The following is a 23,254-nucleotide window of genomic DNA, read 5'->3' as shown; positions in this document are numbered from 1 at the left end:
TGTCTCTAGCACAAACGAGCATAACAAACGAAGAAGCATTGACTGAAGAACTGAGCAGTGTTGCCAGAATTATTGAATTATCTTCAAAATTAAAATATTTTTCATAAATAATCAGAAAATTCTTCAAATGAAGATAATTACAACAAAATAAAACTCCGCACAAAAAATCTTCACAGTTTAGATATTTGGCAGCACTTGAAGATTTGTTTTTGGATAGTTGGCAACAAATTTTTCGTTTTTGTCATCAATTTACTGCTGCACATGTGAAAGTAGGACAGCTAGGATTCTATTCACAAATATGAATAGCAAAAAAATAAAACGTCCAACCGGGCCCACTGTGTACACTGTGGATTTTGGTAGTTGGCACTGGTAAGTGACAAAAAACTTTCCGTTTTTTCATCAGTTTACCTTAAAGGACAGGTAGATATGTACCTATATATTTGACTTGATTTTCCCTGTAAAAATTCGCGCTCAAACTCGGCATTGCGCAGCTCAAACTTGGCGTTGTCAATTCCATAACATAAAAATTATGAAGCGATATTTGTTAAGGCAAACTTTATAGAAACATCATCATCATCATCATCATCCGATATCGAGGATGAATGCACAGATCCGGAGAGTTTTTTCTCAAATAAACTTGAACAAATAAAGTTGAAAAATTCGTAATAAGCTGGAAACCACTACCTTAAGTAGTGTTCTTTATACAAAGTATTATTTAAAAAGTACGGTCGTTAGTGAGCTTTAAATGAGAACAAATATTTATTAAAACATTTCCAAAGTACAACTTACGAGACTTAAATATACTGTATATTTTTACAGTTCTATGCAACTTTTTCTTAATTGCCATGTTTGAAAATATATGCACTCAGAAAAATAAATATATATTTCTCTAAACACACGATTTGGTAACTAAATATAACCAAATCATGTGTTGAGAGAAACATTTTGTTGACGTAACTTAACGCTTTTCTCAGTGTAGTTATAAAAATACTCGTAACACTACTTGTTTTTTTTTGTGAAATAGTTAAGTAAATTTGTGATGAATTCATGAGATTGTTACAGTTTTGGTAATTTAATCACTAAATTTATAGTCTGTTTGTGGTTTCATTATTCAATTTTTAATTTTATTATGTAAACTTATAGACCGCAAAATTCGTATTATAAAAACTCAATTTGTTTGTATGTTGTAAATCGAATTGTTATTTTTGTTTTTTATTTTTTAATAAAATGTGTTATGGTGTTGTATAAAAAACAATGAAAAAAAGTTGAAGTTTATTTGTTATAAAGTCTTCAATTGAGATATTTCTAAGGAAAAAAGATTTTTTCCCAATTTCAGTAACCTTTTTATGGGTTTTTGAAGATTTTATTATCACTTGGAAGATCTTTAATAAAATTTCTCTGGCAACACTGGAACTGAGTTCGGTACACTAGAAGAAGAATGACTGGGTATCCGCCGTCGCTGTCGATGTCGACGACAAGCGAGACGCTCACGTCGGCAAAAACGCCGAAGTCGATGTCAACGCCACTGTGCGAAGACAAATACTGCACGATACTAAGTTAAGTAAAACATGTTTAGGTGTTTATATGAATGTATGTAGGAATGCAAATGCAAACACTGTTTTTTGTAGATATGTATAGACATACGAATGTATATATGAATGTATGTATGTGCATATAAAGGTATGCATATTATGTGTCGCTCAACAGAAAAAGTCAGAAGACAGTTAAAAATTACTAATTTAATGGAAAGTCGAATTAGGTGAAGAAGAAACTATTCAAATTAGCTATGCAAAGTCTGGCCAATGAAATCCAGTGCATATAATGCGCGAAAATTAAAGAGAAAAGAAGTGCTCAAAAGCAAATAAGAAAGCTCAACAATAAATTTTGCAAAATAGGTTGTGAGCAATGTTAATAAAATTTTGCATCACTTTGCTAAGAGAAAAAATCATATGAGTAAGAACCTGCGTACATATGTGTGAATGTATGTATAAACATACATATGTACATATGTACGTGTAGACTTACTTGCGTACTTTCGTGTTACATATGTATGTATGTATGTATATACATATGTATATATGCATCAACTTACATGCTTGTTAATGTCGTAGCTATTTTATTCTGAGTTGTTGTTTGCAATTAATTTGTTTTTTAATTAAATCACATTTAAAAGGCACTTGTTTCGATTATTTTTTATTTACTTTATAAAAAACACAGTAGAAAAACTTTTTCAGCACGATATCGATCCTCGTGTGGGGATTCTTTGCAATTCGTTTGCAAAATTAACCACAAAATCGCGTTTCTCCGTTATTTGTTTTTCACCTTTCACACTTTATTGAGACTCAAGAAAAAATCAAGTACATACGATCTACTACGTTGAGATTTGCGTGGCTTACGCGAGCGAAAGGAAACCTTAAGAGGACAGGTATGTATGTACTTAAATTTTCCTCTTCACCTGTTATTTTGCCACTTACTTTGAGTGGTCAAAATACGGCAGCGACTCAGCTGGCGTTTGGCTGTCAAAAGTGAACCACGGAAACTCCGAAGTACAGGGTTGCATTCGCCGCTGAAACAACAGGTGAATTTGCATGCAGTAGAATTCTAATAAGATTTTGGATAAAAAATATATCGCGTGTCTAATAGGAGACGGAAATATTACAAAGAGAAAAGGAAATGTTGAATTGAATAAATTTTAGACAACCAAAGCGATGCGATTAAAAAGGAATTAAAACATTTTTTCAAATCACTATTAAATACGGATGTCATATGTTTTTTTGTAAGATACTCATATACATACATACTACATATGGATACGTAAATAATTCTTCATTAATTTATTCGTATTCGATTCTGAGTCTCATTCATTGTTTTCTGCCAAAAAAAAATTTAATACACGTGTTTTCATAACCAAATGGCATTTATTTAAAACTTGTTTGTAAGTGTAAAATATTAAACTTTCAGCTTGGTCCACTTTTCACTAACAGCCCATAACCACTTTGCTAGAGCATCGTCCAAGGCAGCAGGCGCTACGTCTTTCAAATTGCAGTCACTAAAATATTTTCCGGACACATTAATTAATTCTGGATCCAAGGCAGCATAAAGTGTAGTTTGAGCACCATTCTGAGGTGACTTAATGAAGGGCCAAAACAGCGGTTTGAAAACTAAGCTATAAATGTACATACGCCAATGCATGTTTTTTTATTGAAATTATAGTCATGAAATTAGAAAATATAAAAACATACATACATATGTACATACGAACCTTGCAAAGAAACTATTGAAGAAGCCCATGTGTCTAAAAAGTTCCGTATCCACCACGCCAGGATGCAGCGCATTAGCTGTAACGCCAGTACCTATTAATTGTATAAAAACTCCTCATTTAGCCATTATGTATGTACATAAATATGTATGTAGTATAAGTGAACTACATTGCATCACCTTCCAAGCGTCTAGCAAGTTCACGAGTAAATAATATGTTTGCCAATTTACTTTGATTATAAGCTGTGCCGGGATCATATGATTTATCGCTATTCAAATCGGCTACATTGATTTCTCCACGCGTATGTGCCAAACTAGAAACTGTCACTATTCGGCTTGGCGCAGATTTCTAAAATGAAAGACTTTAAATAAGATGCATAGGTACGAAATAACAAATAATAAATTCCTCCTTACTTTTAGCAAATCCAGCATTAAATTAGTAAGTAGGAAGTGGCCCATATGATTAACACCTAATTGCATTTCAAAACCATCCTTGGTTAGCAAACGCGGGCAACGCATTACACCAGCATTGTTAATAAGAATATCGAGCCGCTGTTGTTCTTTTTTAAAACTGTAGAGGATATCAAACATTTTATCGTGGATATTGCCAGGTTGTTAATTTAAACGTAACCACTCACCTCTCAACAAACTTCCGCACCGATTCTAACGATGCCAAGTCACATTGCCGGCAGTAAACGTGTTTATTATAGGTTTCTAAAACAATTTCATCGCGAGCCTATAAAGAATTTCCCTACAGTACATACATGCATGCATATGTAAGTGATGATTGGTATAAGATTACCTCTTCGCATTTCTGCATATCACGACAGGCCATGTAAACCGTGGCGCCACGTTTGGCCAACTCCCGTGCGGTCTCCTTACCGATGCCTGTATTCGACCCTGTCACAATGACTACCTTATTTTCAGCTTTTATCGCATTTTTGAACCTCTCTCCTTGCATCAAATCCCTAATTGAAGAAAGTAAATGTGTAACTTTGGAATTGGAGGTTGTATTTCGACAAAAGCCTACATACATACTTGATAAAGAACGCAGCACCAATCGTGGTGCCTGTAACACTTGCCCAAAAAATGGGCCGACTTTTGAGAAACGAAAACATCCTTTAATTTACAACTACCATTAATTTAATTTACAAAGTGTTAAACTTTTAAACAACCAACTAAAAACAAAAAGCACTTCTTGGGTGTTGCACAAACCTCTTTCACCGGCTGATCAGGTAGTAAACCAACAGCTGATACAGTACACTCAGAAAAAAAGAACGAAAGTGAGAAGTTTTAATTAAACAAACTAACAAAAAGTACATTCCCACTCAAAACTATGTAGTTATATAATTAAAAAAAAACAGCAAATAACTTTAGATGTAAAATATATGGACCCTAAAATATAAGGAAACCCAAATGAATACTTATCAGCAGTGGAATTTTAAATATCGCTGCGCTAAATAAAAGTAAATAGAAAGCAGTTGGGCCTAAAAGTATACACCATGAAAAAGCAACATATGCTATGTGTATTCATGCAAATCTGGCAGCATGAGGAGCATTTAACTGGATCTAGCATGCTCAGACGAGATGCTGCGCGTGACAACACATCCTTTTCTGGCTCCAATATTTTTTTTCACGTCGTCAAAAAGGTGTATTGTCTAACGTTGTCGTCATGAAACTCCTTTACTATTGACAAATTCAATCACACTTTCCAATCGCCGTTAGTACTCATCATAAGTAATTAACTGTTCGGTTCCAGGAAAAGAAGCTCAAAGATACTTTTGAATATATTCTGCTTTTAAAGTCGATTGATGTGAATCATAATGCCTGGATCAATACAATTTGCGTTTCACATTGTGTGAAAGAAGTCACTTCTCATTGCCAGTTATCATTTTATTTTTCACTTTCTTTTAGCTCCTTTTGACTGATTTTCAACGTTTGTTTAACTTGGGAACGTTTATTTTTTCGTCCTCAAGCTGCGTGGGCCTTCCTGATTACCAGCACTAAAATAAGCTGTTGGCAACATACGCAATGACTCTTTTTTATCGACCCAATATATCTATGTATGTATACATAATATGTATAAGTTGAATTAATGTTTAAGACGCATATATGTACACTCATTTATTGATTTTTATTTATTTATTTAGCAAAAATACACTTAACAATATTATTGTATTTTCAAAGTGGAATATATTTAGATCAATAGTTTTATGGAAATAATATTCAAAAATGCTGCTGCACACAACTCTGCTATTACGCGTTGACACGCCTTCAACTTGTAAAGCTCATTTCATGCTTTTTTACTTTTTTTGCAGTTTTTTTAATCAACTGCGAAGCAATGTTTTTTTAATATTCATGGTTGTAATACATAATGTTTAGGATAAATGTTATAAACGCCATTGCATTACACGGGTTAAAGTCTAAAAGAAAATTAAAATGAAAATAAATAGTTTCAAGATTTAGATTGAAGTAATTTAAGAACAAAACATGTTTTAACAAGTCATCGCATTCTTAAACCAAATAAAATAAGAAAGGAAATTAGTTTTTGCTTACTTGATTGTTTAAAAGTAATGGTAAAGGTAGTAAACACATGCATACGAAATGCTTTTTTTCAGGATTCATTTTAAAATATCAGAAGATAATGTTTGGCTTAAGCCATTAAATAAACTGTGATTTTTTTGCGATCATAAGATATTTTGGGACCGCATGTTTTACTTTTTCGATTTAGCAAAAAAAAAATATCTCCAAAACTATTTTTTTTTTCGTTCACTTTCTTGGTATCGCTTTAGCATTTAGCTAGTTTAATAAACTTCATACAAATATACATATCTAAGGTGTAAGGTTAGTAGTAGTGTATATGTGTGTATACAAATTGTTATTTCTCGTTTTCGTTAAATTTTTGCGTTTTAATTTGCAAACATATTGCAAAATTGAAAATACTACGTACATTTAAGAAAAAATCCAAATATCGCACTCGTAGATGAGGAGAATAATGAAAAGTATATTTTATATTCTTCATAAGTATCTTTGTATGTACAGTATCGGTCATATCTATAGCACGCCATTTCGAAGTGATATTGTGTGCAGCTTTTGTTTATTTGTTTATTTTTGAGAATTTTCAATTAAAATACAGTTCTTTCTCTAACAAACCCCATATAAACCCAAATTTAACAATTTGTAGAAAACTTCAAAAAAGTGCAACAAATTTTCACCTAAGTTTCAAACTTTTTTCTCGGAAGTGTAAGAATTTTTTTGAATACACAGTTTTTTAGCCCCTGCAATTTTAGTCTGATAATGTGCAAGTTTCAAGTGACTGAAAGTTACCGTTGATTTTTTAGAATTTTTTTCGCCAAAGGTGTTGCGGTTTTCATCCATATACAAATAAATTGAGTTTATTCATTATATGGAAGCCAATGCAACAAAAAAAAATCTAAAAAATTAACGGTAATTCGTAGCCACTTGAAAATTGCACATTATTAGACTAAAATTGCAGGGGCTAAAAAACTGTGTACTCAAAAAAATTCTAACACTTCCGAGAAAAAAGTTTGAAACTTAGGTGAAAATTTGTTGCACTTTTTTGAAGTTTTCTACCAATTGTTAAACTTGGGTTTATATGGGGTTTGGTAGAGAAAGAACTGTATTTTAATTGAAAATTCTTAAAAATAAATAAATAAACATAAGTTGCACACAATATCACTTTGAAATGGCGTGCTATAGATATGACCGATACTGTATGTAGTGGTTTTGAAATCGTTGCGAAATTTGTTTGGTCGCAAATAAAATTACAGCATCATTGCATATGATTACCATTGCATACAAAGTTGCGGTTTCGGCAAATGAATTCGCATTTTAAAAACTAAATAGTAGAGCTTGCAATATTCCGCACTTATTTTGGTACAGAATCGGTTGGTGAGTTTAGGCCGGATGATGAATTGTTTTCGTTTAAGGCATCAGGGAAACTGGTAATCGAACCCGAACGTGAAGTGGACACACGTGTCTTCATAACACACACACACACACACAGTTAAACAGTCAGATGGCGTAAATATAACATGAAACGAGAGAAAGAGAAACAATTGATTAGTAAAAAACACAATATTGATGAAAGCTTAGCATGCAAGATATTAATAGTAAGTTTCCATTTACATATTGAGGTCTTATACATATTCAAATCTCTCTATCTGCAATTTTTATAAAAACGAATTTCTGAATTTGAAGTCGCCAGCGGTTTAGCTGTCACCTCTGAAATCCCATTGTTAATTCGGAGGTGCATTCTTATTCAAAACTTAATTTTTATGAAAATTTTAAGTAATACACAGAAACATACAGATAAGCCCTCGATAGAATACATTTAGGGCCGTTTTGTCAAGTAACATTTAAAATTTATCTGCCCTTTTAACACAAAGTTAGTTTTAGAACAACTATTTAAAGGGCAGATTATTTTCAAAAAGCTACTTGAGAAAACGGCCCTTAACTTATCGCTCATTTACTTCAACACTGCCATAACTTAAAAAACCAAAAACTCGAGAAGAACTGTTTTAAAGTTTGGAATTTACATATAATCCATATAAATAATAGTTAATATGTTCTAGTGAGCTACTGGAAACCGGTAAAGCTATGGAATTTTTACACAACATAGAAGAACAGTTCGCGGTCATTTCTACATACTTAACTCGATTTTCTATTATTTTCACACTATTAAAGTAAATGAGCGATATCTACATACAACATATCTATCAGTAGACTTTTGATAAACTAGCATGAATGTACTTAGATAGCTTTTAAGCTGATGAACACAAGTTAAGTATTTAATCTATTAAGCAGTCACTGCAGTACATTTAGATTTTACATATGTATCTACATAACTTACTAAAAGCTGAATTAAAATATTAAATTTTTTTAACATCATACACATATTAACCTAAAATCGATTTTAGCTTAATTAGTTGAGATATTTTTTTAAGTTTAATTCGTTTGTTAAAAGTCTACAGATAAGTACATAAAATAAGTTATTCAAAATGTTTTGTGTAAGTAGGTAGGTAAATAGTATTTTTTTGTATAAATTTGAAATTTAATTTTAGCAAACAGTGAGTCAGAAAATGTACAAACAAAGTGATTAATAAAAAAAAAACTGTGTGTTTAATCTCTGTGATCTTGGCGGCCGCAGCCCTGGTTGGTAACTTACGTTGAAAGCCTTATTACCACTTAGAATGAGGCAACTTTAATAAAAATTTATATAAATGTGATAGAGAATATATAAAAAATTCCGGGTTCCATTCACATATTTCATTTAAAAGAAACCTAATTTTCACAGATAAAAGGAAGACATTTAAGCTTTCTTTTTATGCTGTTCAAAAGATTTCACACTGCATCTGACTTACAGAATTTCGTTTTTTGACACTTTTACAGACGAAACAACAAACCATGGTGAAATAATAATAAGGTGTTCTCACTTAGGGGGTGGTTGTTGTAATTATGGCAATTTCGGCATACCAGCGTTACAGTAATGCCTACTCTATTCATTTCAATTTCATTTCTGGGCAAAATGGAACAAAAAATGAAGCAGACAATTGTGTGAAAAAATTATGCGCAGTTATCACTTACTACGTTTATACGCACGTATTATTTGCAAATAACAATTTGCAAAATGGTAAACTTTGCCGTATAAACGCTGAGTTAATTTTTTATTTGCAAATAACTAAATCACGAAAATAAGTAGTGATTAGTGGTACTATTTGCAAATAAGCGCAAGACGCCGCCATTCTTAGTTTTATTTTCGATGGTCGTCATCTTATTGCCTTTTAATAATCAAGACGTTGCCATTTTTAACGTAATTTTTTTTTCGATGGTCACATTATTAATCAGGCAATATTAAAAAAGAATTTTTCACCAACGAATAAACAGTGAGTTAGGTATTTGCAAATTATTTTTGTTTGCAAATAGCTTAGGTATAAACGTAGTAACTGTTTCTTTGTTTCGCTTTTGCTTTGACTTTTCGTTTCAAATTCGTTGGAAAATTTGAGCGATAATTTCCAATAATTGCGATTTTGTAAGTAAATTTTTGATAAATTATATACTATACATATCCAGCAGATTATTGGAGCAGTGCCTCAAATGGCTACGATAATGCACATGTCTAACAATTTAAACGCATAATGATTTTATAATATAACTGATAGAATTCAGAAATTAAATTTTTAAATGTTAACGAAAATAAAGGTCGTAATAAAATTCCCTTTAAAGTTAAGGTATTTAAAAACTAAGTACGCATATACGTGTACTTCGGAACTTAAGGAAAAAATAGAAATAAAATTCCATACGGGCTAATATGTCATTTTTAGAAGAATTTAAGAATAATTAAATAAAGAGAACGGTATAACTTAATTTGTTTTAATATGAATAAATGAAAGACGGAAAATAGTCCTTATTTTTTAAGTATTAACCATCATCATATGTGTGTGGTACGACCGTGTGGCCTTAAAGTTTTACAAATAATAATTTTAAAGTAGAAAAAAATAACTGAATAATAATTATTAAAATCAATATATTTGATCGAAAAAATAAAAATTAAGTAAGAATAATTTCTTTTGAGCGAAAAAATGAAACTGTAATTACACTGGCTTACAGAAAAAATATTTTATTGATGCAAGCTTCATTTAACTGGTGTGGGGTCCACTGATATATGTATGTATTGGAAATAGTACCCAAAAAGTAGTTAAAATAATCCTATCCTTTCGCCCATTTTCTCCGACCCCAAAATACATGGCCGCAATTGGCATGCAGAAAAAGTGAGGTTATGTAAGTGACATCACCTTATATTTATTTCACCATGCAACAAACGAAATGAATCGTGCAGAGAAAAATATATGTATGTACCCTGCAGGGAAACCACGGACTAGTGAATCAAATTTCTAGTTTCGTACTAGGTCTTTATCGCCAAAAAGGAACTAGTCCGATTGGAGCTAGATCCCCACCAGTCCAAAATCGGCGAAAAGTGGTACTTTTAAAAAACTATTTTTTTCAGTTTTTTTTCACTGGAAATCTACATATATCTAAAGTGACGAATTTAGAACTGGTTCGGAACTATAGAAAAAAAGATGCAGAACGAACTAGATCTTATTTGTCGATTTTAGAACTAGTTCGGTACTATCGAAAAAGGGATGCAGCAGGGGGCTTGTTTACTTTACATAGATATGTGTTCGGCGGCTTTTTCGTTCAAATACGCTTCTATTCTGCATTTCGCAGATGCTTTTTCATAGCTTGGTAATACAAAACCAAAATTTGTGTTAACATTTCAACATGTTGGGACCGTCTGGAATCTAACAGCGAGCACCTCTGCAAACTTAGCTACAGGTAAAGGTCAAACAAATTTAATTTCAAATTGAAAACACATTTCTTCCAAAATAACTTAAAATCGCACACACGGAAGAACCAAAAAGATTGAAAAATGATGATACCTTTTTCTTTCGTCTGTCGATTTTAGAACTGGTTCGGAACTATAGAATTTAGGTCCAGTTCGGAACTATCGAAAAAGGGATGCAGCGGGGGGCAATTGACACTTGCTAGGACATCGCCATATTAAATTCGCCAGTTGTTTGCATGCAAAATATATTTATCGCGAACCAGTACTGGGTCTAAATGTACTAGAAGCGCACCAGTTCAGAACTAGAGATTTTCCCCACAGGGTATGTACATATATGCAATAACTAAATATAAAACGAATGGCTGCAATGAATAAAAAAAATAAAAATGTTTTTTAATTGAATTGGATATGAAAATTTACAGAAAAAAAATATTTTCCACGTAATTGAAACGTTTGCATACATATAAAACGTCCCCTATGGTTACGGTGACCATATTTATGGGAGCCGAATACGGGACAAAAAATAATTTTGCATATTTTTTGCAAAAAAAACCTACAGATCTTAAAGCCTTATTCAATGATCCTAGATGTATTATGCCTGAAACAGCATCCTTATAGTAACATCACAAATTTGTAGGATATTCTTCTCGAGATTTTTACCGCGCAAAATTTGTTTAAAAAGATTCGTTAAATTTAGTACAAAAGTGCAATTTTTAAGCCGGTAGGACTTACCGTTAATTTTTGCCAGTTTTTTTTTAGACGGTGTTACAAATTATTTCATACAAAGTATGTTCGACAACTTTTTAAAAGAGAAGAAAATGAGCAGCACTTTCCACTTGCACCTTATTACACTAAATCCTAATGGGTTACAAAACTGCAAACCATTTTTTTTTAAGATTCTAACTAAAAAGTTTAAAATTTTGGTGAAACATTGCAGAATTAGTTTTTAGGGTTTTTTGCACAAAGTCTGAAATTTGGATTTATATGACTTTTGTTAAGAAAAGAGCTTTACTTTCATAAAAAACTAGTAAACATTAAATGCACTAAAGACAAATAGCCACACCTTGCTAAAATGTCGAGTCCTAATTTATATTTTGGACACTGTATGTATCCCTCGATTACAATCACAGTTATTCGGGTTAGAAAATAATAACTGTTTATGGAAAAAATACGATCATACATATACCAACATCTCTTAAAACTGGTTCATGGCATGCCATTTTAATGAGCTGTTAAGGCGTCGAAATACCGAACACCGAATACGGGACAAATGCAGGACATCAAAAGAAATACAGAACATTTGGCGTCCCGTATAAAATTAATAAATTACCAGGAAAATTGGTCAAAAAAGAGGACTGTCCCGTATAATACAGGACGGATGGTCACCGTACCTATGGTACAATTGTCACAAACGAAAATCAAACGTTTCTCGTTGGGGAAAATGACAGTGAATCATACAATTTGTTTCTGACCATGATTCAATAATAGAAAGGTTTTGTAATAAAACAGTCTTCTCGCTCCCACACATAAAGCCGGCTCCTTTACTTGTGCAGAATGTTGCTTACTCTATAGTTTCTAGTGATATTAGTAGTAAAACCAAAAATTCTTCATACTAAATATTCCTTGGCGTTACCTTCGTTTGCGTAATTTTCTAGAACAAGTGTAGAATAGCGACCGTTTAGCTATAAAATAACCAAAAATGCCGATTGATAGAACTTTTTACGCTGATTTCAACGATTCCAAATTTTGGCGCAGGTAAGAAAAAAGAAGATAGGGGTTTATTTGTATTTTTTATTATCACTAAATTCTTAAAACCCAAAAGTAGATCATGATAAAATATGTACTATCGAATTAAAGATAATGACTTGTACTTTCTAAATAATATAAAATTCTTTCCTATTAATTATGCAGTTTTATCAAAAAAGGTTATTTCATGAAAAAATAATATTTGCTCGTTTTTTAGTGGTTTTGGTTTAAAAATACAAAAAGCTATAAATTATGTACATCAGCTGAAGAACAAATTACCTTTATGGTGACGTCATTAGCTTTTTAATCGGTTATAAAGTTCAAAAGATGTTAATATTTAAAATATCTAAAAACTGAACTTTAACCTTCTAGAACCTCTTCATTTTTTACTTGCGCCAAATAATTTTGCATTTTTCGTTTTTGCATAGCTGAACGGTCGGCATTCTAGATTTGTTCCCCGAAATGACGAAGAACTTAAATCAAAAATGCATATTTTTATGTCTTGTTTAGTATTTCCATTAAAACACCAAATATATTGCAAATTCGCATAGAATTATTAATACACATTTTACTTCTAATTGTATAATTTGCATACTTTTTGTAGTACCATTCTACTACCGTTTTCGCAAAATGCGATCACATTCTTCCCCTTTCTCCTACTTCCAAAATACAAATCTAGATAAAGGAGTGTCAAATTTTAGCTGTCACAAATTACACAACCTTGTATTATTGAATCATGTTTCTGACTATGTACAAAACTGTACAAAACCACAAATGATATGATGAGCGATGAGCAAATGGGAATTGTTTTGTACAGTTTATTTTCGTACCCTGATTCTATCAAACAAACACACAGTTTTTAAAACAATCAAAACAAATAATTTGATATTTTATATTACAAATTTTGTACGAGCTTAGTGTTGTGTCCCGAGTATTTGTTTTTGTTTTATTATAGTTGTGAGCATGAGTAGGAGAGGCAATAATCAAATTATTTATAGTAGAGTAAGGTGTTAGATAGGAATGAAAAATAGTTTATAGTTACCGCATGGGGTTGGCACAAAAAATTGTTGTGATCATAGCTTACTTTAACATTCTCATAGGCTGAGCCAACCTTCTCTTCAATCGAACGCATCGATTCCGAGTTTTTCATTTGTGAGAATTTCGATGTTATGCCGCTGGTTATGCTACCAAATACCGATGCGGTCTTTTCCGATGTTGACTTGAGCACCGATTCGGTGCGTTGGAAACTGAAATACAAATGAATAAATATAAATCGGGATATACTTTAAAATTGCGCTAATGAGTTTTTAGAAGTGGATAAGTGATTTTGATGGGCAAAGAAAAAATCACACGAAAAAACATACATAAAAAAAGTTTACGAGAAATGTCGATAGAGATTTCAACACGGTTGAAGTGATTACAATGCCATACATTTAAAAAATGAAATAAATACTTTAAATAAAAAACGTTAGATGTTTAATCTTAATCAAAAAAAGGGTTTAAACAATCTTTTTAAACGTACTGGAGCATAGAAAAAAAATGAGATTATTTCTCATGGAATCGATTCGAAATTGTTAGCGTTGAAGTATTTTTTTCATAGATTTTTCCTTTTTAGAGCTGGTTAATAAATGGATATACATACAAACATATGTAATTAGTTAGTGCGAAAATGGAATCGAAGTGAACCGTTTTAGTAGACAAAGTTGACACAAGTGTTGTTATAGTATTGGAAGGCAATTACTTACATTGGGGCCTCATGTACGGCCTTTGACAGATTACCAACACTTTGTTCGACGCTTTGATAACTTAAAATTCAACATAAAATTACGAAATTAAATTAAAGAAGTTATAAAAAATGGGTTTTTGATCAACTATAATGAATTTAGTATATCATAAAGTTGGTGTCTATAAAACTTATGCCAGTTTTTTTTTTAATAAAAAATATGTTTAAGCGAAAAACAAAACCGACTAGAATTCTCATTTAAAAATGTGAGATATGAGGTAACACCTTTCCTTTAAAAAAGAATTATAGAAATCGGTTAACGTGGTCCAAAGTTATGCGGTAACATACATAAAAAAACAATATTCCGACGAATTGATAACATTTCTCCTTTTTGTGAAGTCGGTTAAAACTAAATTAAAAGGAGTTATTCAGCGTCAGGAAACGAAATTTTATATTTATTTCTTAACTATTTATTTTTATGCAGGTTCTTTTTCATTTAATTATTTTTTATTCTATTTATTTATTTTTTTGTTTTTTGCTTGTTCTATTGCCCCAAAATCTCGGTACTCAGCTCTGACGAAAGCATTTGAGTATCTAGAGTACTTTTCCGCATTCGTTTTCTTATATTTTTAAGTTATTTTTACTGATGAAAAAAACAGTGGGAGTTTTTTCACCAGATCTTTGACAAATGATATTCGATCAGACTAACAGATTTTTAATTATGCCAGCATCGACTCTCCCTAAAACTAGCCGTTGAATATTTCTGCTTGGAATCCCTTTGAAAGATCTTAAACGTCCGACATTAAATAGCGCAGAAAGCAGACGTAGGCGGATAGTAACAGAGGTTTATAGCCAAGGATCCAAAATATATCCCTATAAAAGAATATTGCTCGACGACGCTCGACAAGCAAACAAAATGACTGTTTGAAATTTTTACTAAAAATAAATATCCCGTAGGCCCCACTTCAAATAATTCAAAAGAACATAAATTATAGTATATGCATTCTACTTGCATATCTACTAGTTTTAATTGATTGGTCCATAAAAAAAAAAATTATAACGAAAGAAAAAAAAATGCAGCTATTAGAAGCGCAGAAAAAAATATCACAATAAAAGATTAATGCGATTCATAAAACGTCGCAAAGTGGCATATTTGGCGAAATGGCAACGCTGCAAACGAAGTTGTATGAACGACCTATCGGCTAAGTGAAAAATAAAAGCTTTTACAATTATATGTCGAAGCAGTCTTAACTAATATACTTTTTCTTGAAGTATTCGGAGACAATAAAATAGCATGTGTTTTGCAACTTTGAGTTTGCAATGATTGGCAGCTCAAATATTATGGGAATATCGCAATTTTGTCGCAAGAGAGTTTCCATACAAAAGTAATCAGCAATCAAATCAAACATTGGAAGGGCAACTTTTATTGGAAGAAACGAAATCACCATTAGTTTATTTACATAAGGATAGCAAGTAGAAAATTTTTAATGTGATTAGCTCCTTTATTTTACGTTTTCTAGCAATGTTGGCACTAATTCGATTAAATTCAATCCAATTACAGTTAATCATGATTAATTTTAATCTGATTAAACCGTTAATCGTAACCGCGATTAAAAGAATTAATTTTTGATCATTAGCTCGTAATTTGATTAAGTAGGTTTGGTGATTAATTAATTTTTGCTGGAATTTTCCTATGCACACAAAGCCAATTAAAATTTTCCAATTTTCTGGCAAAAATTTTCCCAGCACGAATTTGCAACTTCGCCTCCAAATGAAATGTCAAAATTGTGCTCTCTCCTTGCCAGTTTTACAGAGTAAAAATTGGTACCAATTGGTACAAGTTTTTTGCATAGCGAACACTCTTATTGTCAAGGTAATCTTTAAAGTTCATCGCGTACCTTATCCTCTCCTGTATTCGCAGACTCTCCAAAGTTAATCTTGTTTTTTTTTCTCGTCTTTCCACGTCCAAAATTATGGTGTTCTTAAAATCTGCTATGTGTTCACTTATTCGTCAAGTACTGAGCAAATGCGTCTTCTTATTTTTCGCGTCTGCTTGGTGTTCACTAATTCTGACTCCAAGGGCTCGTTTAGTCGTGCCTATGTATACTTTGTTGCAGTTTTCGTTGGATTTCATAAACCACGTTATTTGGTTCTTTGTTTATGTCGTTGTTGTTGTTGTTGTTGTAGCGGCTACAACAACCCCGCCCAGATCGGTTGGTATCTCAGTCGTTGTCGTCAAGTTCCACTAACGGTAACCCTAGGAAGCGTGCAGCTTCTGCGGGGTTTGCCCATAAGGACAAGGTCGTTAGGGATGTCGGGTTTGCCGGGCATGCGAAGAGATGTTTCGAGTCATGTGGGGTCTCTCCGCATGCCGGACATTCGTTAGGCACATCCTCATTCAGCCTACTCAGGTAGGAGTTTAACCTGCTGCAGTAGCCGGAGCGAAGTTGTGCAAGTGTGGTGCGCGTCTCCCGAGGCAGATGAAGCTCCGTCTCGTCAATGTCCGGGGGTGGTGTGCCTAGAACGGCATTCACAGGTCTAGAGTCTACATAACTCGAGACTGAGTCCCTGTGAATGCCGCTCAAGGCCTGTCTGTAGGCTGTCGGGTCCAGAGGTTGCTTAATGAACCTCTGGACTTCGTCCGTTAGTTCATATAGATGCCTCCTGACGTGCCTAGGCGAGGGCTCCTCTGCAAGCAGCTGTCTGCACGGGTGGCCACTTCTGTGGGTCCCGATCAGTAACTGCTTGCAGAGCATTATATTGTGCTCCTTTACCGGGAGCATTTGCGCCTCGCCGTGCAGGTGGTGTTCAGGCGTCATCAAGAGGCATCCCGTCGCTGTCCTCAGTGCGGTGTTTTGTGCGGTCTGTAGCTTCGTCCACTGCGTCCTACTAGTCCCAGGCGACCACACTGGCGCTGCGTAGTTCAAAACCGGCCGGCCTATTGCCTTGTATGTTGCCAGCAACGTTTCTTTGTCTTTGCCCCAAGTACTGCCGGCTAGCGACTTGAGGACCTTGTTGCGGCTCTGTACTTTATTGACAATAGCGGTTGAGTGCGCAGAGAAGGAGAGCAGGCTGTCGAAAGTTACTCCGAGTATTTTGGGGTTATTCACCGTCGGAATTGGTGTGTCATCGACGTGAATCCCCAGCGGTAGCCTGACCTCCTTCGTCCAGGTTGTGAACAGGGTCGCGGAGGATTTCGTAGGGGAGAGGGCTAGACACTTTGCAGTGAAGAAGCGAGAAAGTTCGGAGAGATAGCCGTTTACTTTCGAACACAGGTCATCAATTCCATTCCCAGTCGCCATAATCGAGCAATCGTCGGCATAGGAGACAATCGAGACTCCCTCTGGTGGTTGAGGGAGCTTTGAAATATAAAAGTTAAACAGTAGCGGGGAAAGGACACCACCCTGAGGAACCCCCTGTTTTATTTTTCGCTGCTTACTCGTTTTGTCTCTGAACATTACCGACGAATGTCGACCACTCAGATAATTTGCCGACCACCGTTTGAGCCTCTGTGGGAGAGAGGAGGCCTCTATATCTTCTAGTAGCGTGGAATGGCAGACGGTGTCAAACGCCTTTGACAAGTCCAACGCTACTAGAATCGTTCTCTCACAGGGACGGTTACGGTTAAGGCCACGAGTTATCTGAGTGTTTATAGCGTTAAGTGCTGTTGCTGTACTGTGCACTTTACGGAAACCATGCTGATGCTTCGCTGGGGTCAGGTGGTTTGTGAAGTACGGGAGTAGCAAGGCCTCGAGTGTCTTCGCTACCGGGGAAAGGAGTGTAATCGGACGATACGAATCTCCTTTGTTTGCCGGTTTCCCCGGTTTGAGCAGTGGGACCACTCTCCCCACCTTCCAGATGTCTGGGATGATGAGAGTGGCCATTGACAAGTTGAGGACCTCCGTTAGGTACGCTACCCCCGCAGGACCCAAATTTTTCAGCATCAGCATGCATATTCCGTCGGGACCCATGGCTTTGGAGGCTTTCGCCTTCCCGATGGCCACCTGAACTTCACCGCAAGTGAAAGCAAGGGGGGGGCACAAGTTGTTGGCAGTTTGTGCAGCCTTCTGGTCACTCGACGCTTGGCTTTGTCCACCGGAGGATGCTGTATGAACTGCCGGCTAAAATAGCTCGCGCATCGCTCCGGGTCCGACGAGGCATGGTCGCCGAAGGAAATTTCGACTCTGTCGTCGTGCTTCGTCGGATTAGACAATGACCTCACGGTTGACCAAAGCTTGCTCACACCAGAGGTGAAATTACAAGTCTTCAGATGCTCCTCCCACTTCTTCCGCTTATGTACGTTTACAAGTTGCCGAATCTCCGCGTTGAGATCCCTGATACGGGGATCTCCGGGATCGGCCTGACGTAGGCTATCACGCTCATCGGCTAGAACAGCCGCTTCGGCAGGGAAGTTTGGACGTGGGTCCGATATACATCCTGCCGGTATAAAGCGAGCTGCAGCAGCAGTGATAGCCCTGCGGAACTTACGTTCACCGAGATGGACGTCGGTTGGTGTGGGGAGCGCTGCGAAGGTGTTTTCGGTAAACTCCGCGTAACCTTTCCAATCAGCTTTAGAAAAGTTGATATAGGTCCGGTGTTTGGCGGAGGCAAAGTCGGTTGGTTTATCAATCGAGATGACTATGGGTAGATGGTCTGATGCTAGAGTCAGCATAGGTCGCAACGTTATGCTGTTTATCAGACCAGCGCTGACTATTGTGATGGCTGGCGAGCTACTGCAGTTACCCATAATCCTGGTGGGTGCGTCGTCGTTCATTGTGCAGAATGTCGAATCGTCTATCTGCTCAGCCAAGTCTGTTCCCCTACGATCGTTTGACAGGCTTGAGTGCCAAAGATCGTGGTGCGCATTAAAGTCACCTACTACCATACGGTTTTCACCTCTGAGGAGCGCACCTATGTCAGGGTGATATCCTGCCGGGCAGCAGGTGACAGGGGGTATGTATATGTTAAATATTTCGAGCTCGACATCGCCTGACCGGATAGCGATGCCCTGACATTCTAGGGTGGTATCCCTGCGGTCGATGTCTGCTTCGATAAGACGATACTGCACGGTGTGGTGCGTGATGAACGCTAAGCCACCACCATTATCTCGCTCGCGATCTCGACGGTGCACGTTGTACCCGGCGCAATTCAACAAAGTTGAATTGCTGTGCAACTTCGTCTCTTGGACCGCAGCTATTAATATACCATGCCGACACATGACGACGGTTATCTCCTCAATCTTGCTCTGTAGCCCGTTACAGTTAAATTGAAGGAGCTTCATGTGGTTCGGGAGACGTGTCGTGATGTGGGGTGTTTATGTCGTCTTTTGTTTTGGTGAATATTGTGTTGAAATCATTTCCGTCTTGAAGCAAACGTCCCGCGAGACGGCAAAAATCAAAGTCCCCGATAGTTATTATGAGAAGACGAAAATAATTCCATGGTAAATAACAGTCCGGCGAGACGAAAAACAAATAAATGTTACAGATAATTATTAGAAGATGAAGATTTTGTCTAACGACTTTTCCATTGGTATTGTACTTTTTACCACTTTATGGCTCCTATAGGACGAAATCCCGGCCATAACTTGGAAAATCTACCTTGTATTAAAGTCCTTTTTGCTTTGGAATTGTCTTGTTGAACCTATAGGTAAGATAACGGCGGTCGTCATATGGCCATAGCCTTCCAATTCCCGATAACGTCAATAACAGCGATGTACTACTAAACAAACAAAAACATTATCTGAGCTTTGAAGATAAATTCCTTATCTTTTTGGACTAAAATCTGAAAAGTGTCAAAATGCCAGAGCGTAAGCAAAATGCGCTCACTAAAAGAGAATAACACGAAAAGTAAAGGAACGCAAAAAACCAAATTTTTAGTCCAAAGAATGGCAACAACAAAGCTAACGTCAAATAAGAATGGAAATGTATGTGCAAAACACATTCACCAAGCACAAGCACAATAAACACTTACTATATCAATTATTTTTTGCCTCCTTCCAATTTCAATTCACTTTTTTTACTTTTTAGATTATTCTCACTTTTTGCGTATTCTTTAATTTCCGTTAATTTAAATTCAGTTGAGTTTGACACTTTTCGGGATTTTGCCAGAAAAAATTCTTCTGACTAAATCTGATTACTTCGGACTGAAGAGGTCACTCTCACCCAGTGTTGCTCTCTCATTTTTGCTGTCATTTCCGAGTTAAGGAACGCTTTTTGGACTAAATCTGACTACTTCGGACTTTTTCTGACTATTTCTGGGAGATAAGGAACGCTCCTAATACTGATGTAAAAAAATTTGCGAAAAAACGAGCAGGACAGCCACTGTTGAATAGAAACGATTCACCAAAAGTTCACATGGTAGATAACAGTAATGAAAAATTTTAAATTATCAGCGAAGTTGAGTTGAATATGTTACCATCCAACAATTGTCGCTACAGCAAGCACCCTGTACATATAGTCACCAACTTTATGATTAACAAATTTACATCAAACTTACACAGAACTCTCTTTGACATTTTTCAGGCCTTGATTCATATCGTCTGTAATCTCTTTCCACATGGTAATGCCCAATTTGCGTTTCAACTCTGAAGAATGTCGTGTTTTCGATGCCAATACTGTACGCAGCGTATTTATCTCCTCTTCGACACGTGCAAGCTCCTACAAGGCAATATTTTAGAATGATTATACTTGAATTGAGCTATTAATTATATGTAGCAGCTTACTTGACTCCATTCGGCACGTTGTCTTTCCTGCTCTTCAACAGTGAGCGCAGCAAACTCGGCAGCAATATCTGCGGATGCAACAGATGCAACTGGAGATGCAGGCTCCGACAGTTTCGAAGTATTATCTAATTTATGAGGTGTTTGCAAGTTGAAGAGAAATTTTAAAACGAATTATTTGATTTATGTATATTATAAAGTGAGCAATATTCATCTAACGTCACAAACTACCGATAAAAGTTATAAAATTAAAAATTTGTATGGCATTATAAAATTATAAATCTTTAGGGAAATTATAATTTTATCGCGTTTATCTGCAGTTAATCAAATTAAATGAATATCCCTAATTATTAAGCGTGAATATAATTTTGGTTTAATGGTCTTAAAAAATGTCCGATATACATACTAAGATATCTTAAATATTTTGAAAGTAAGTTTAATATTTTGTGCAACAACTTTATGAATTTGAATGTTGAAGGTTTGAATAAGGCAGCGTATCAACATGTTTGCCTAGCTTAGTGCTAAAATGATATACAAATCAGTGAGCATAGTAAATAAGTAGATAAAATATGGAAAATGTTTGAGCTTAAATGGTTCGTACAATCATGCATACTTGAAAAACCCTTCTTCACATATATATATATGTACCTCCTTGAAAGACAACCTCCTCGAAAACTCTATCATAAGCTGAATATCGATTTAATTAAGCAAAAAAAAAATATACACAAATAACTCAAATTTGTATTGGTATTGAATATGTATGGGTGTATCTTAGATTTTCATATTAAAAAATATATGTATGTATTCGTATATTTATACTCACAAACTTCGAAATTGTATGCAGCAAATGTGGGAGAGAAGGCAGTAAAAGGAAGAAATAAATGCAAAAATACCGTTAAAATTGTATGCATGTATCATAGTAATTAGCGTCTAAAGAAATTAAATTCATATTTTTTTTTTTTTGTTCAGAAACTACATTTAACTGTTGAATGTCTGACTGTGGCAAATTGTTCGTATTATAATAAGAAATACTTAATAGTGCTGCTACAGCATTTATTTGGTGGCCAGCAAATAACTAAGCAGCAACTAGATTTTTAAAAGAGCCAACATACAGAGGAACACGCACATATGTACCTGCACATATACACATATGTATTTACAATACTTATAAAATAAGTATGTATAAAAATTCATGAAAATGGTTATCAAAAAAAAGGAAAACGCAACGCATTTTGGCGAGTGAGCTCACATTTGGTAACAATGAATTAAAACACAAATGAAAAATCAGGAATTTGCGCTTAACAAACTTTACTAAAAAGACATTCAAAAGCAAAAATTGTTTTTCAAGACAAAAAAAATGGAAACGAACCAACCATGAAATTTCTGCGCATGATACCTACACCATTGTATATGCCTACAATGGCCTACACGATTTTGCCGATTCGGTATGTAACTTTGAGGTGTCTTAATAATGCTACGACTCAATTGTTTTTTTTTTGTCATACTGAAAACTTAAACTTTTAAAAGCTCATTTCACAAGGCAACCCCTTCAAACAATTTTCTGAGTGCCCAGAATTTTTTTACCCGAGCACTTTGTTCACACAACGGTTGTTTGTAACAGGCAAAACGAATCGAGATAGATATAGACATTATTTGCAATAATTTTTAGACGAAAAATAATATTATAAATTTTTGGAAAATGAGCGTGGCCATGGCCACTTATGGCTACATGCGTATATCTTGGTAACCGCTGTACTAATTTCTTCCAAACTTTGCACAGTTGTTGGCCTTGGTACAACCTACCAAACTGCTGAAAATTTTTAAAACCGGACAATAACCACGCCCACATCCCATATAACGGTAATTTAGAGAAATACGAAATCTTCGACAAATCAGTATATACGGAAGCTAATTTATTCAAAATTGCTGTGTGCAATAATTCTTTACCAAAAAATACGCTTATAATCAAATTTCGGAAAATGGGCGCAGCACCGCCCACTTATGACCACATATGTATGTGTATCTCGGTAACCGTTCGACCAATATGTAGCAAAACGTTGGAAATAATTGGAAATGGACTAAAATTACGCCCACTTTTAATATAACGGTAAATTTCTGAAATGCTTGATATCTCGATATTTCGAAATTTAAGGACGCTAATTTAGTCAAAATTTATACTAACAACAATCCCTTGAAAAGAAGTAACATTATTATGGAATTTTGGAAAATGAGTATGGTACCGCCCACGTATAACTATATACATAAGTTTATCTCGTTTGGCCTAACTTAACTTTCTATCGAAGGTGTTTGAAATAGGGGTAAGGTAAAACCACCCGTGCTTACCGTGAAGCGGTAGTTTTCGGAAAGGTGAAAAAACTATATTTAATACTACCGCCAGGTATTTAATGTTCGGCTCCGGCTATGCTTTTACTAGCAAGTTACT

General features: G+C 35.0%; 3 protein-coding genes across 13 annotated transcripts in view; all 3 read right to left on the bottom strand.

Moving 5' to 3' along the window:
• Positions 1 to 2,484, bottom strand: part of LOC118742556 — a 50,614-nt gene extending 48,130 nt beyond the window's left edge. The window contains exon 1 of one of the 2 annotated variants that reach the window (XM_036474716.1): positions 2,093 to 2,484. The gene's annotated coding sequence lies outside the window, so the exon portion shown is untranslated. The remainder of the gene's footprint in view (positions 1 to 2,092) is intronic. The other variant, XM_036474717.1, reaches the window with a different exon arrangement.
• Positions 2,485 to 2,898: 414 nt separating this feature from the next.
• Positions 2,899 to 4,529, bottom strand: LOC118742554 (retinol dehydrogenase 13-like). Of its 5 annotated transcripts, none has more exons than XM_036474714.1 (8): positions 4,474 to 4,492; positions 4,297 to 4,356; positions 4,061 to 4,226; positions 3,897 to 3,994; positions 3,673 to 3,829; positions 3,439 to 3,607; positions 3,263 to 3,353; positions 2,899 to 3,166 (listed from the first exon to the last, which is right to left on the bottom strand). In XM_036474714.1, exons 3-8 carry the CDS (start codon positions 4,217 to 4,219, stop codon positions 2,950 to 2,952), a joined length of 891 nt encoding a protein of 296 aa, XP_036330607.1. In that variant the 5' UTR covers positions 4,220 to 4,226; positions 4,297 to 4,356; positions 4,474 to 4,492; the 3' UTR covers positions 2,899 to 2,949. The 5 variants fall into 5 exon arrangements, with proteins under 5 accessions (XP_036330607.1, XP_036330606.1, XP_036330604.1 ...); XM_036474713.1 differs by having other exon boundaries at positions 4,293 to 4,356; positions 4,474 to 4,489; XM_036474711.1 differs by having other exon boundaries at positions 4,297 to 4,525.
• An 844-nt stretch (positions 4,530 to 5,373) lies between these two features.
• LOC118742553 (tumor protein D52) overlaps positions 5,374 to 23,254 on the bottom strand; it is a 32,289-nt gene continuing 14,408 nt past the window's right edge. Inside the window, exons 2-7 of one of the 6 annotated variants that reach the window (XM_036474710.1) lie at positions 22,115 to 22,117; positions 20,815 to 20,939; positions 20,589 to 20,749; positions 14,116 to 14,175; positions 13,455 to 13,617; positions 5,374 to 5,681 (exon numbers count right to left, since the gene is read on the bottom strand). In XM_036474710.1, the coding sequence (XP_036330603.1) occupies positions 5,649 to 5,681; positions 13,455 to 13,617; positions 14,116 to 14,175; positions 20,589 to 20,749; positions 20,815 to 20,939; positions 22,115 to 22,117 (545 nt within the window). In that variant the 3' untranslated portion in view covers positions 5,374 to 5,648. Of the gene's footprint in view, positions 5,682 to 6,997; positions 7,259 to 13,412; positions 13,618 to 14,115; positions 14,176 to 20,588; positions 20,750 to 20,814; positions 20,940 to 22,114; positions 22,118 to 23,254 lie in introns of those variants that run through there. The other 5 variants (XM_036474705.1, XM_036474707.1, XM_036474708.1 and 2 more) reach the window with 5 other exon arrangements.

Source organism: Rhagoletis pomonella, unplaced genomic scaffold, assembly GCF_013731165.1.
Source record: "Rhagoletis pomonella isolate Grant_MI unplaced genomic scaffold, Rhpom_1.0 Rhpom_scaffold_00007, whole genome shotgun sequence".
Classification (NCBI taxonomy): domain Eukaryota; kingdom Metazoa; phylum Arthropoda; class Insecta; order Diptera; family Tephritidae; genus Rhagoletis; species Rhagoletis pomonella.
This window is presented reverse-complemented; position numbering and strand designations above follow the sequence as displayed.

What these genes read in the sequence shown, in the direction of transcription:
- LOC118742554 (XM_036474711.1), bottom strand. Translation starts at nt 4,376, where the DNA reads ATGTTTTCGTTTCTCAAAAGTCGGCCCATTTTTTGGGCAAGTGTTACA. An exon ending in GGTGCTGCGTTCTTTATCAA is followed by an intron (nt 4,227 to 4,296) that starts GTATGTATGTAG and finishes TTCTTCAATTAG; the next exon opens with GGATTTGATGCAAGGAGAGA. An exon ending in ACTTGCTAGACGCTTGGAAG is followed by an intron (nt 3,354 to 3,438) that starts GTGATGCAATGT and finishes TACAATTAATAG; the next exon opens with GTACTGGCGTTACAGCTAAT.